We start from the raw sequence: 15,353 nt of genomic DNA, 5'->3' as shown, positions 1-15,353 counted from the left end.
CTTCATTCTATCTTCTCCAAATATCTACTGAGGGTCTACTACATGCTAAGCTCTGTTTCAGCACTGAGAATACATCAATTAATTAAGACCAAAATTCCTGTCCTCATGAAGCTTATAAATGAAAATTATACTTTCAGATACTAATCAATTCTTTGAAAAGCAGAAAGGGATAGAACGTGATGAGATCTGGAGAGGACTACTTCAGACTGGAGGTCTAAGGAGACAGTATGTGAGCCGAGATCTGAAGTGGGGTATGTGCCATGTGAAGGTGCAAGGGAAGAGCATTCTAGGAGAGGAAGGAAACAGCAAATGTCAATACCCTGAGCTGGTACATGACCCTGGCAAGTTCTAGAAAAATAAGAAGCAACTTGGAATCACACCTCTATGTTCTATAAAATGTTTTTCCAGTTAATATATCATGAACATTTCCCTATACCGGGCTCGGCAAATTATCCTTGCTTTTGCATATAGTTTTATTCAAACACAGCCATCTAATTATTTTACATATTATCTATAGTTGCTCTCATGCTATAACAATACTGAATAGTTTTTTGTGCAAAACCTAAAATATCTACTATCTGGTACTTCAAGAAAAAGTTTGCTGACTCCTGGTTTATGCTAGTAAATATTCTTATAAAATACGACGTTAATAGCTGCCTAATATTTTCCTTAAATGCCCAGCAGAATTTCCCTAACTTCTAAGAACTCAAGAGTGAATCTTTTTTACAATGAGCACAGCATTTGCAATCCAAGGTTGGCAGGCAAGATGAACCCAGTGAAGGAAGGAATATAGGAGAAGGTGTTACCTTGCCTGTGAGGTGCAGGTGCTGACACAGAGCTGTCTGCCAGGCACAGATCCACTGGGGATCCTCCAGGTCACGGTAGCAGTAATAAAGGAGCACCTCCCCTTCTTCACTGCCCTGGCCACTACAAAATGAAAATCCGAGGCAAAGAGCATTTGAGTCGCTGACATAAAGAAGTCACAATTCATACAGTACACGAGGGAAGGCTAAGATGAAGACACTCATGCCTGCCTTTGCTCTGATTATTGTTCTCCTGAAACGAGAAGCAACTTCTTTTTATATTTGCTCTACAGAAGACAGTATCTGCACTGAACTTACTTTACAAAAAGTGAGTTTACTTTGATCCCTCATTTAATGGTCACATCCAAGAGACATGTATCAGTAACTCCAATTCATAGAAAAGTCAGAAATTTGGTTCCATTCTGGCTTATCCTCTCACATAAGGCAGTATCTGTATGAATCATCATACAAAAAAGTTTCACTTCCATTTTTTCTTATAACCCTCTTTCTATGATGCAGGTTATTATTATCCCCATTTTACAGCTGAATAAATTGAGGCCAATTCCTCCCAAGTCAGCCAGCCAGAAAGTGATAGTAAGGACTTAAACGCCAGTCTTCTGACACCAGATCTATACTCTTTCTACTGCACTGTGCTGTCATACTAACTAGCTGGGCAGGTCTTTCATCACTTCTGGGCCTTGGTTTCCTCGTATGTAAAATGAGAGAATGGAAATAAACTATATTTTCCAAAGTGTGTTATGAAGCTGTTCTATAAAATTATATTTGGAAACCCTACAGACAGCATCTCCCTCCTTAAGAATCCCAGCAAAAGCCTCTAAAAGGCTCTGAGAAGTCTTGCAGTAACAACATTTTGACTGAGTGCCTCCCAAATTTGTCTTTAATACCCCTTTTTTCAATACCTTGTTAGCATCCTCTAGAACTAGTGTCCCACAGAACATATTTTAGGGAATGTTACAGTACAGGACAATTAAGGTACTATCCAGCTCTGGAGTCTGATTCTCTCATCAACGGCCTCATCATATTTCAGGACCTAATCTCCTCCATGCTTTCCATGCTCCTCCACGAAACGTTCTTATCTATTTTAGATCCTATTTTCCTTTCTCTAAGTTCCTATAACAAACTATTCTCTGTATCATACAATTCAACTGATAATTATGTGACCTGTATCATCTGCTAATTATCTCATGTGTCTTTTTCTTTGTTTCTCTAACTACTAAGTAACTTCCCTGAAGTGTGGGGCCACATGAAATGGAAGGGCCATATCTGTATAGAACAGTGTAGTTCACAATTGCTCATACTATCACCATCCTATTATATAACTCATTCCGCAGTACTGGGAGGTAGGCAAGGCAGGCATTATTATTCCAATTTTAGAGGTGAGGAAATGAAGGTACAGAAAATTTTAGTGACAAGCTCAAATGTGACTTCTACTTAAATTTGCTTTCTTTCTGCTTTCCAATAAGCAAAAGGGAATGTGGTACTGAGTAGTAATTACAAAAATTTATCAAATTTGTACTACAGTTGACCCGTGAGCAACATGGGTTTGAACCGTGTGGGTCCACTTATTTGCAGATCTTTTCGTGCCTCTAGTACTCATGAGGCAACAAGACCAATCCCTCTTCCTCCTCAGTCTACTCAATATGAGGGTGATAAAGACCTTTACGATGAGCCACTTCCACTGAAAAAACAGTAAATATATATTACGATTTTCTTTTTCTTTTTTTTGTAGGGACAGGGTCTTGCTATGTTGCCCAGACTGGTCTTGAACTCCTGGCCTAATGTGATCTTCCTGCCTTGGCCCTCCACAGTACTGGGATTACAGGCATGAGTCACTGCACTTGGCCTCTTATGATTTTCTTAATAACATTTTCTCTAGCTTACTTTAATACAGTACACAGTATACAATATACATAATACAGAAAAATGTGTTCATTGTTTACATTATTGGTAAGGCTTCAGTCAACAAGAGGCTATTAGTAAAGTTTTGGGGGAGTTAAAAGTTATATGTGAATTTTCAACTGCCCCTAATCTTTGGATTCCTGACCCCGCGTTGTTTAAGGGTCAACTGTATTTCTATTTACTAAATAGTTCAAGAATTGCTTAAAGTCAGAAATTTGTCCTCTGGAATTCTGCAATATGACTTGGTGAGTTTTTCAGAGCCACGATCTAAACATCTAATCCTATGATTCAGTTTTAAAAGTTAATATACTTCCTAAAACATATTCAGCTCAGAAAACTGTATTTGGCAATAAAAACCTGATATTGTTTGGCTGTATCCCCACCCAAATCTCATCTTGAATTGTAACTCTCATAATTCCCACGTGTCACTGGAGGAATGCAGTGGGAGGTAATTGAATCACGGGGGTAGGTCTTTCCCATGCTATTCTCAGTGAATACGTCTCACGAGAGTTGATGGTTTTAAAAATGGGAGTTTCCCTGTACAAGCTTTCTCTCTTTGCCTGCTGCCATCCATGTAAGATGTGACTTGCTCCTCCTTGCCTTTCACCATGATTGTGTGGCCTCCCCTGCCATGTGGAATTGTAAGTCCATTAAACCTCTTTCTTTTGTAAATTACCCAGTCTTAGGTATGTCTTTATCAGCAGCATGAAAATGAACTAATACAATAAACTGGTACTAGCAGAGTGGGGCGCTGCTGAAAAGATACCCAAAAAGGTGGAAGTGATTTTGGAACTAGGTAACAGGCAGAGGTTGGAACAGTTTGGAGGCTCAGAAGAAGACAAGAAAATGTGGGAAAGTTTGGAACTCTCTAGAGACTTGTTGAATGGCTTTGACTAAAATGCTGATAATGATAAGGACAATGAACTTCAGGCTGAGGTGGTCTCAGATAGAGATGAGGAACTTCTTGGGAACTGGAGCAAAGATGACTCTTGTTATGTTTTAGCAAAGAGACTGGTGGCATTTTGCCCCGCCCTAGAGATCTGGGGGAACTCTGAACTTGAGAGAGATGATTTAGGGTATCAGCAAAGCATTCAAAAGGTGACTTGGGTGCTGTTAAAGGCATTCAGTTTTAAAAGGGAAGCAAAGCATGAAAGTGCAAAAAATTTGCAGTCTGACAATGCAATAGAAAAGGAAATTCCATTTCTGAGGAGAAATTCAAACTGGCTACAGAAATTTGCATGAGTAATGTGGAGCCAAATGTGAATCCCCAAGACAACAGGGAAAATGTCTCCAGGTTCTCATGACAGCCCCTCCTATCACATGCCTTGTTGTGGGAAGTCAGGGACCCCGAACGGAGGGACCAGCTGAAGCCATGGCAGAAGAACATAACTTGTGAAGATTTCATGGACATTTATTAGTTCTCCAAATTAATACTTTTATAATTTCTTACACCTGTCTTTACTGCAATCGGGAAACATACATTGTGAAGATTTCATGGACATTTATCACTTCCCCAATCAATCTTCTTATAATTTCCTATGCCTGTCTTTAATCTCTTAATCCCATCATCTTCATAAGCTGAGGATGTATGTCACCTCAGGATCCTGTGATGATTGCATTAACTGCACAAACTGTAAAACATACGTGTTTGAACAATATGAAATCTGGGCACCCTGAAAAAGAACTGGATAACAGCAGGGCCGGACAGAACAGAGTCATATTTTTCTTATTGCAGAAAACGAGTAGGAGAAATATCACTGAATTCTTCTCTCAGTAAGGAATAACCCTGGGAAGGGAATGCATTCCCTTCCCAGGGGGTGCCTACGTACAGCCGCTCTGCGGGGTGTCTGCCTTATACAGCTGAAGGAAGGGATGAAACACACCCTGGTCTCCTGCAGTGCCCCCAGGCTTGCTAGGATCAGGAAATTCCAGCTTGGCAAATTCTAGTCAGACCGGTTCTCTGCTCTTGAACCCTGTTTCCTGTTAAGATATTTATCAATGACAACGCGTGCACAGCAGGACATGAAACCTCATCAGTATTTCTAATTTCACCCTGGTCTTGTGATTTTGCTCTGCCCTTCTGCCCTTGTGACCTTTTATTGCCATTTGAAGCATGTGATCTCTGTGACCCACTCCCTATTTGTACACCCCTCCCTTTTTGAAATTCCTAATAAAAACTTGCTGGTTTTGTGGCTCAGGTGGGCATCACGGAATCTGCTGACATGTGATGTCACCCCTGGAGACTCAGCTGTAAAATTTCTCTCTTTTGTACTCTTTCTCTTTATTTCTCAGATCCGCCGACACTTACGGAAAATAGAAAAAAACTACGTTGAAATATTGGGGGCTGGTTCCCCCGATAATGCCTGAGTGTCTAGGAGGAAAATGGTTTCATGGGCTGAACCCGGGGTCAGTCTAGGGACTTGGTGCCCTGCATCCCAGCTGCTCTAGCTGTGGCTGAAAGGGGCCAATGTAGAACTCAGGCCATGGTTCCATAGGGTGCAAGCCCGAAGCCTTGGCATCTTCCAGGTGGTGTTGAGCCTGTGAGTGCACAGAAGTCAAGAATAAGGGTTTGGGAACCTCTGCCTAGATTTCAGAGGATGTATGGAAACACCTGGATGCCCAGGCAGAAGTTTGCTGCAGGGGCAAGGCCTTCATGGAGAACCTCTGCTAGGGCAGTGTAGAAGGGAAATGTGGGGTCAGAGCCCCAACACAGAGTTCCCCGAGGCACCACCTAGTGGAGCTATGAGAAGAGGGCCATGGTCCTCCAGACCCCAGAATGGCAGATCCACTGACAGCTTGTACCGTGCACCAAAAGGCTGCAGACACTCAACCCCAGCCTGTGAAAGCAGTCAGGAGGGAGGCTATGCCCTGCAAAGCCACAGAAGCAGAGTTGCCCAATATCATGGGAACTGACCTCTGGCATCAGCATGACCCGGATGTGAGAGATGGAGTCAAAGGAGATCATTTTGGAGCTTTAAAATTTGACTGCCCCGCTGGATTTAGGACTTGCATGGCGCCTGTGGCCCCTTTGTTTTGGCCAATTTCTCCCATTTGGAATGGCTGTATTTACTCAATGCCTGTGCCCCCATTGTATCTAGGAAGTAACTAACTTGCTTTTAACAGGCTCATAGGCGGAAGGGATTTGCTTTGACTCAGATGAGACTTCAGACTGTGGACTTTTGAGTTAATGCTGAAATAAGACTTTGGAGACTGTTGGGAAGGCATAATAAATGTAAGGACATGATATTTGGGAGGGGCCAGGGGTGGAATGATATGGTTTGATTGCGCCCCCACCCAAATCTCATCTTGAATTGTAACTCTCACAATTCCCATGTGTCATGGGAGGACTCCAGTGGGAGGCAAATGAATCATGGGGATGAGTCTTTCCTGTGCTGTTCTTGTGATAGTAAGTCTCACAAGATCTGATGGTTTTAAAAACAGGAGTTTTCCTGCACAAGCTCTCTCTCTTTGCCTGCTGCCATCTAGGTAAGATGTGACTTGCTCCTTCTTGCCTTCCACCATGATCGTCAGGTCTCCCCTGCCATGTGGAACTGTAAGTCCATTAAACCTCTTTCTTTTGTAAATTGCCCAGTCTTGGATATGCCTTTATCAGCAGCATGAAAACAGACTAATACAAAACCCTTTTTCAAGCTCTGACATTACATAGGGTAGAGGAATAATTAATGTCTCTGTGTCTTCCCACTTGTTTTTGAAAATAATGTAATTTTCTTTCTTTACCTCTCCTCCCTAGAGAACATACAGAATGGTCTCCAAGAAACCTTGCAAACACGCTGGATGCAGAGGCTCATGCCTGTAATCCCAGCACTTTGGGAGGCCAAGGTGGGCAGATCACCTGAGGTCAGGAATTCAAGACTAGTCTGGCCAACATGGTGAAACCCTGTCTCTACTAAAAATACAAATTAGTTGGGTGTGGTGATGCGTGCCTGTAATCCCAGCTACTCGGGAGGCTGAGGCAGGAGAATCACTTGAACCTGAGAGGCAGAGGTTGCAGTGAGCCAAGATCACGCCATTGCACTCCAGCCTGGGTGACAGAGCGAGACTCTGTCTCAAAAAAATACCAAAAAACAAAAAAAAAACACAAAACCTCGCAAACAATGTCAACTGACTGGGTATATGCTGCTGCACAGGCTACGGTCTGTGGCTACATATAGTATGTATGTTATTGGCCTAACTTAGGCCTCTAGAATTCTGTGCCTTAAGGATCTAGCTGTTGCCAGTAGTTAAGATCCTGACAGAATGGGTAAAGTGCAGGCAGTGGTGCTAGGTAATACACACTAAAAAGTAACAACTCTGAGGTATGGTGTCCAGCCTCCAAGATGATCCCTGATGACCCTGCCTCCTGGTATTCAGACCCTTGTGTAGTTCTCTTCTACAGTGTACTGAGGTTAGTCTATGTGACCAATAGCATCAATAAAAAGTGATGGTATGGCAATTCTAAGATTAGGTCATAAAAGATTGTGGTTTCTGCTTTGGTGTCTTTGTCTCTCACAAATCACATGCCACGTCATGACAGCACTCAGGCAGCCTATGAAGAGACCCCCATAGAGAGGAATGGAGGCCTCTGACTAAAAGCCACTGAGAAAACAAGCCTGCCACCAACCACATGAGCAAACCTGGAAACAGATTTACTGGCCCCAGTCAAGCAAAGAGATGACTGCAACTTCATGACAGACTCTGAGCTAGTACCACCAACTATGCTGCGGCTGGATACCTGACCCTCAAAAACTGAAATATTGTTTGTTGTTTTAAGCTGAATTTGTTACACAGCAATAATACAGAGGGTTTGGATCTAGAATTAGGAGAGAGGGAGGAGAGGTAACAGAATAGTAAGTCTGAGCCTTCTTAGTAAAAAGATATAAACTTTTATACCTTCCTACTTAAGTTCATCCTGATGGCATCAAAGCACTCAGAAAAAGTCCAATCACATTCACTATACTCTATTTAATTATGTCTGAAAGATTCCAGGAAAAAAAAAAAAAAGGTTAAATCAAAGAAAGTTTAGATGCTTTAAAATGTAAGCTACATTACCTGCTTTCTGAAAAATTCACTATGTGCAATGCTACATTCCCCAATAAACCTAATAAATGATGCATTTTTTCTGGATACGTATATTTGAAATCATACAGATAATGATATCTAGCCTAAAACCCCCTTTTTTTTTTTTTGCTTAGTTTTTCCTGTCCTATTTATTTAAAAATGTTTAAAGCATGGCACAGTTTACAAGTGAAATACACAGATCTTAAGTGTAAAGTTTGATCATTTTTGACACAGGTACACCTGTGTAATCCACACCACTATCAAAACCAGAACATTTCCAAGACCTCAAAAAATCTCTTGTGTATTCCCAAACTCTCTGCCAGAACCCTTCTATCATTATATATTAGCTTTGCCTTCAAGTATATGAAATCAGAAAATATGTATTGTGTTGTCTGGCTATTTTCACTCAGCATAAGGATTTTCTCATTCACCCATAGATGTTCTTGAATATTAGCAGTTCACAGCACTTTATTGTTGTGCAGTATTCTTACATGACTATACCAGTTTATTCATTCTCCTGTTGATGGATATTTGCAGTTGTTTCCAGTTTTTGTTATTATGAATAAAACTGCTGTGAGCATTCTTGTACAAGGCTTTCTGTGGACATGTTTTTATTGCTGTTGGTATTATATCAAGGAGTGGGCCACAGGAACGATGCATGTTTAAGAAACCGCCGAACACTTTTCCAAAGTGGTTGTGCCATATTACATTCCCACCAGCAGTGACTGGGCGTTCCAGTTGTTCCACATCCTCATTCACATTTGACAGAGTTGGTCTTTCTCACTTTAGCCATTTTAATGAGTGAATTGTAGTATCTCATTGTGGTTGGAAAAATACTTTAAATCAAACCGAAATACAGAATGAAAATCTTACCTTATCAGCTCATCAGGGTTAAAGCAGCTTATATCAGGGAGCCAAGCAGACACTTCATGACTATGTGGAAGGCACTCTTTTAGAGGATTCTTTTCATCTGCAGACGAAAGACTCTTTGAGGAGCTCAATGTCACAGCCAGTTGCTTTAAAATAGAAGCTGTCTGGTGATAAATTTCATCAGCATGTTGTGTTGCCACATGTCTATGGATGCTGATTTGGTCTGTGAATAGTTGCTGACAGCATTTCCACAATTTTTCTTTACATTCAAAACTCCTTTTTGTCGGAACTTCTTTGGTTTTGACAAAAAGGGCAAAGGCCTGCAATTAGATTTCAAATACTAACACTGTTAAATAACTCTAGGTTTACGGCTAATAGAAGTTTCACTGAGATTCCTTATATTATCTTTCCACAGGGGCTTCCAGTTTTATGTTCCATTATGTTATACAATTCTCTGAGGAGTAACACGTCTCTTAGTAAGCTTTAGAAGAGACTATTAGAGAAATTAAAACTACGTTTTATATTGAGGAAGTTAAATAACTCTCAGCATAATTTTATTCTTAGGATATAAGGCTCTAAGTTACACTGGAATATACATAATACAGTTTGGTCTAAAATATTACAAATAACACTATCAGCTATTTTCGAAAGGAATAGGGAAAGTAAATTATGAAGTATGCTTACCATGGAATATTAAGCAGTCAGTTTTAAGTTATATGGAAAAATATTTATGATATAATATAAAGTGAAAAAAATTGGATAAAATTTGCTTATGTAATGTAATCTCAACCACATTATAAAGTACATTGAAAAAGACTGGGAAGAAACGTACCAAAATGTCTTCTTTCTTAGAAAATATTACTGTTTTTATAAAAATTATTTATGCTTATTGTAAAACAAACAGAAAATTCTCTTAACCAGTTACCAACTGATGAACATTCAGATTGTTTCTAATATTTGCAGTTAAAAGCAATGTTGAATGAGCATTCCATGCATCCGTCTTTCTATATCTTTAATCACCTACTTAGAACATCCAAAATAAAAATTAAGGGGTCAAAGAGCCTTAAATTTTAATCTGTAATAGTGACTTCCAGGAAAAATGTACCAATTTATACTCTAACCAGAAAAGCATGTGGGTGCCATTTTATCCACAGCCTCACTGAGTTCTACCAGTATCATCAATATTTTTAATGTTGGTCCAAATGAAAGGCAAAAGAAATGCTACCCTATTTTTTTTTTTTAATATCTTTGATTAGTAGTAATGCTGAATACTTTTTCCTGCTTATTCTATTTGTTTATTTCTGGCTTGTCTGTTCACATCTGTTGCCTATTTTTCCATTATGGCATTTATCTTCTTACTGAGATGGAAGTGTTTTTAGTGATCTTTTGTTGATCATAGTTACCAACTTTTTTCTTCACTTGTCATTTGGTTTTCAACTTTATGGGTTTTTTTTGACCTGGGGGGTGAGGAATGAAAACTAATCCATCTGTCTAGGATTCACCCTCCTCAAGTACTCCACTATGGCTATTCCAGGGCCACACTTGCCTATGATTACCCTTTGCCTGGGATTACCCTTTGCCTGGGATGGAATTAACATCACTGGTTAATGTCCCTGACTAGACTGGACCTTGAGCTGGAGAGCATCCTTGATAAGCTACTTCCAAATGTATCTACATTAACCACACACACATGATCATGAAACATTCATAGGAATTCTACCTTTTTCTTTGCAAATGAGTATTTCTTTTTTGTACTGCCATCTAATTCTGCTTGGAGACTGCTGCTGGGATTAATAAGACTCGTATATTTTAAATCCAGGTCAGAAAATCTTAAAATGCAGGTCTCCAGGTCATCTCCTTGGTCTGGTGAAGTGGAAGAAGGCATCTGGTTGGTTGCAACAGTGAAGCAGATATTCCTTTCAGTTAAAGACCTCCTAGAATATAAGAAAGAAGCAGCCATGCTAGTCTTTGATTACTTCTTGAAGAAGATATGAAGCTAATCAATCATGCAAATTAGCATGGGCAAAGTAGCCCAAGCTAAGCATTCATTTACTTACTAAATCAATAGTATTTACTTAGCAACGACTCTAAGTCAAGCACTATTCTACGCACTGAGAATATAGCAGTAAACAAAAGCAAAAGTTTCTGTCTGCTTAGAGTTTACATTCCAGTGGGGTGAAGTAAACAAGTGGATAAATTGATTTTTTATTTTTAAAGTCAGATGGTGAAAAGGTTATAAAGAATGACCAGCAGGGTAGGGAGGCAGTGATGGAGGAGCCCTTCGAACAGAGAGTAGGAAAAGCTTTTCTGCAGCAACAGCATTTGGGCAGAAACCTGAATTAGGGAGCGAGCCATGCAGACATTAGGGTAAATAATACCAGAAAAGCACCAGGTACAACCCAAATCAATCAAGCTGTGTGCCAGTACCTTCAGTTATAAACGCTTTTTTCTTTTTGCCCCCTAATTTCAGGGCTATGCAAATTTCCTTCCGTAAAAGAAATAGTTCCCAAGAGAGCCCCACTGTAATGAGCCAGAAGAAATGTCAAAATCCCTACTGTGGCCAAATCTTGTCAAAACGGACACACTACAACCATCATACTGTATTGGTTCTTTTGTAAAGCAAAGGTTACAGGTGACAAGCACTAAGAGGCACACTGAGAAAAGGCATTGGCTTTGGTTTGTGCTGCAGCAGTTTGCCAAGCATGTGAACATGGGCAAGCTACTTCTGAGTTCTAAATCTCTCTTGTGGAAATTGTGCATTGTAGTATCTACATTACAGTACTGTACTGCGCACTGGAAAGAAATATTAATATATAGTGTCTGGCATATACTAGGGTTCAATTAATGGTAATATTAGTAATATTTTAATTTAATGCTGTATTTTAAATTTAACATTAACATTTTCTTTAAAAATTAGCTGTGACAGATTATATTTTCCAAAAATGGCTGCAGCAGTATTTCTGGTCCATTTCCCTAAGCCTAGGCAGGCTTGTTAACTGCTCCCAAAAATAAAATGTGATGGAAGCAATGCTGTATGACTGAGGTCGGGTCCTCAAAAGGAGATGCCAGCACTAGCTCTCATTCTGAGATGCTCAGGCTGAGGAGACCAACCACTGTGCTGTGAGTAAGCCAATCCAACCCATGCAGAAATCACACACAGAGAACCAGGTGGAGAGGAACAGAGGAGGCCTCCAGCTGACAGCCAGCATCAACCACTAGACCCTTCAGATTCCAGATTGGTCTCTGAACTGAGAGCAGAGACAAGGTGTTCCTATTGTGCCCTGTCCAAATTCCTGCCCCACAGCATAACAACTGGTTATTTCATATTACTAGTGAACTGGCAAAGCTAGTTTCTTGAGGACAACATTGAAGGAGGCAGCCAGACGTGGACACTCAAGGTTGTGAAAACAGTAACATGCAAAGAGGTCCTAAGCTCCACAAGAAGGAGCAGAAAAAGCACCCCTAAGAATGAGAAAAAAGAATGTGGGAGACACTGGTGACAAACTTTGACAATTCACAACTCTGTCTACAGGGTACCTCAACCAGGAGAAGGCAACGAGGAGCAGTTTATGTCTGGCGGAACACACACTGCTTGTTAACAATGCTGGATGGGATTGATGGAGACTACACACACACAGACACACGCAATACCAACTTCCTTATGAAGGACCTTTGTTCCTTGGATTCATAAATTAAGATGTCACTTGCACCACATAAAATGCATCTGAATCAGCTAAGTGGTGCTTCCATGGGGCTCAAAATGAGCTTTGTTCTACGGGTAAGGCAAGGTAATACAGATTTATTAAACCCCAATTCTCCTGTATTTGAAAAATAAGTGGAAGAGACTGGGTGAAGAAACACTACCTTCTTTGGCTTCTCTTTCCTTTCTCATGAAAATCTCTTTCATTTAAAGTCCCACTGAAAAAAGTACATCTCTAACTCTACACAAACCTATAAGCCTCCCAGACAGAAGAAAAATAAGTAGAAGAATCTTATTCAACACACTTCCTCCATGCTCAAAGCTGTTTTATTGTAAAGGTAGAGAAAGAATATATATCATTTCCAAATTAAAATTCATTCAGCAAATATTTATGGAGGGTCTTCTAGGTTCCAGGCATTGTTCTAGAAACAGAGAACTTACTCACCTATAAGGACAGTGCATGTGGGAGGTAACACTGTAGAAAGGAATTACTATCCAATCCGATCCCACCTCCAGCATCTTTCCCAATCTCCCTCTATATGACCTGATGTGGTCTGTCCCAGCATTTATGCTTTCCGCTGCTTTGTTTCCTTTACTTTTTCATCTCTTTCCCTCCCCATATGCTTACTATGTATAGCAAGACTGAGTTCAAGTGTTATCTTTCACTTATGTCTTGTCTGCTACCCCGCGTCACTGCTTCCTTTGAAGGCCTGAAAAACTTAAGTTTCTCTATACTCTAGGCTCATCTCTGACTATGCTCCCCATTCCCCATCACATATCCTACTCTGGCCACAGTTCTGCAAATGAGCCCTGTTCTTTCCTGATTCAAGGTCTCCACACCTGAGTGTGGGGTGCCTTTCCCACCACCCCAAAATGATCTCCTCAGACTCTGCATCTTTTTTCAGTCTCAGCTTATTTTCATTTACGTATATACTCTGAACTATTATTATTTGTGGCACCTCTGCTATGTGCCAGGCCCATGGAATAGTCCTGGGAATGCAGCTATGAATGAAACAGTTGAAGTCCCTGCCCTCTTGGAGCTTATATTCTGGTAAGGAGAGACATTAAGTAAGTAAAAAAAAAAAAAAAAAAAGAAAATACCAGCTAGGGATAAGGGTCCCTGCTTCTCAGTTTCCTTTGCTGGGTCTTCCTTATTACCCCAACCTCTAAATGTTGAACTACTCTATATCTATACTTACCCCACAGGTGATCTCATCTACTTCCAAGGACTTAAAACTATATTTGCCTCAAAATAATTGGGTGAGAGGAGGTAATATCAACGAAACCAGAATATTCATGAATTAAGAATTACTGAAGTTGATGAGTACATGGGGATGCATCATAAATTTTCCCTACTTTTGTAAATATTTGAAAATTACACAAAAAAAGAAAAAAGGGAAACATAAAGGAAATTTTATGTTTAGAATACTATACAATAAATGACTCCAAATTCATATCTTCAACCTGGGCCTTTCTCCCAAACTACAAATTCACATACCCCACTGCGTGTGAAGCTAGCTAGCTTCAGCTTCAAATACAACTGTTCAAAACCAAACTCTGGTCTTCCCTAGTCTTCCTTATCTGAGTACAAGACAATTTTATTCTTCCGGTTACTCAGACAAAAAAAAACTTTGGGATGATTCCTGACTCCTTATGTTCTCACACTATCATTCACTTGTTCAGAAAATCCTATTTTTTTTTTTTTCTTGAGACAGGTCTCGTTCAGTCGCCAGGTTGAAGTGCAGTGGCATGATCTCAGCTCACTGCAACCTCCGCCTCATGGGTTCAAGCGATTCTTCTGTCTCAGCCTCCCAAGTAGCAGCTGGGAGTACAGCTGGGACTCCCAAAGTGCTAGGATTACAGGCATGAGCCACCATGCCTGGCCAGCTTTGCTTTTGAAGTACAATCTAATCAGATCACTTTGCACCATCATCTTCACTACCACCCTAGTTCAAGCTACTATCATTTGCAGCTTGAATTATTGTAACAGCAGAACTATCTTCCTCCTTTGGGAGCCAGAGAGGTAACTATTAAAAAATAAGTCAGACTGGCCCCGCACAGTGGCTAATGCCTGTAATCTCAGCACTTTGGGAGGCCAGGAGTTCAAGACCAGCCTGGTCAACATGGCGAAAAAAATACACAAATTAGCCTGGTGTGGTGGCGCATGTCTTTAATTGCAGCTAATTAGGTGGCTGAGGCACGAGACTTGCCTGAACCTAGGAGGTGGAGGTTACAATGAGCCAAGACTGTGCCACTGCACTTCAGCGTGGGCAACAGAGCGAGACTCTGTCTCAAAAAAAAAAAAAAAAAAATTCATACTCCAATGACTTCTCAATTTACTTGGATAATGTTCAAAGTCCTTACAGAGCACCTTCTCCCTACCCCTCTGATCTCATCTACTAGTCTCCCATTGTTCACTACCTATGATGGCACTATTTGGGGCTATTCCTGAATGGATCGTTAGAATATATCAGCGCCACGAGAGCAGTGGTTTTCCTTTGTTCACCTCGACATCCTCAGCATTCAGAACTCTGCCTGGCACCTACGAGGTGCTAAATGCTAATAAATACAATATTCGCTGAATGAAATAAAACAGCAATTGGGTAACCAAAGAAGTCCTCACTAAGGACCTGATATTTGAGCTGAGACCTAAGTGACCAAGAGCCAGTCACGCAGATTTAGAACCAGAGACCTTCAGGTAAAGGAAACAGTATAAGTTCCTAAAATAAGAACAAGCTTGACTTATTGTACGAACAGAAAGAGGGTCTGGAGTACAGTGAGGAGAGGTAGAACTCCACAGGCCATGGTATGGAGTGTGCAATGGAAAGTCGAAGGAGACTTTTTTTTTTTTTAAGACACGGTCTCGCTTTGTCCCCCAGGCTGGAGTGCAGTGGTGTGATCACGGCTCACCGTATTCTCGACCTCCTGGGCTCAAGGGATCCTCCCACCTCCGCCCCCAACCCTCCCCTCGAGTAACTGGGACTACAGGAGCCAAACACTAG

General features: G+C 40.7%; 1 protein-coding gene across 6 annotated transcripts in view; it reads right to left on the bottom strand.

Moving 5' to 3' along the window:
- TSTD2 (thiosulfate sulfurtransferase like domain containing 2) overlaps positions 1 to 15,353 on the bottom strand; it is a 33,481-nt gene that overhangs the window by 17,311 nt on the left and 817 nt on the right. Inside the window, exons 2-4 of one of the 6 annotated variants that reach the window (XM_005581239.4) lie at positions 10,372 to 10,585; positions 8,655 to 8,971; positions 807 to 927 (exon numbers count right to left, since the gene is read on the bottom strand). In XM_005581239.4, the coding sequence (XP_005581296.2) occupies positions 807 to 927; positions 8,655 to 8,971; positions 10,372 to 10,536 (603 nt within the window). In that variant the 5' untranslated portion in view covers positions 10,537 to 10,585. The remainder of the gene's footprint in view (positions 1 to 806; positions 928 to 8,654; positions 8,972 to 10,371; positions 10,586 to 15,353) is intronic. The other 5 variants (XM_074017024.1, XM_074017026.1, XM_074017027.1 and 2 more) reach the window with 5 other exon arrangements.

The sequence above is a fragment of the Macaca fascicularis genome, chromosome 15, assembly GCF_037993035.2.
Source record: "Macaca fascicularis isolate 582-1 chromosome 15, T2T-MFA8v1.1".
NCBI classification, from domain to species: Eukaryota; Metazoa; Chordata; class Mammalia; order Primates; family Cercopithecidae; genus Macaca; species Macaca fascicularis.
This window is presented reverse-complemented; position numbering and strand designations above follow the sequence as displayed.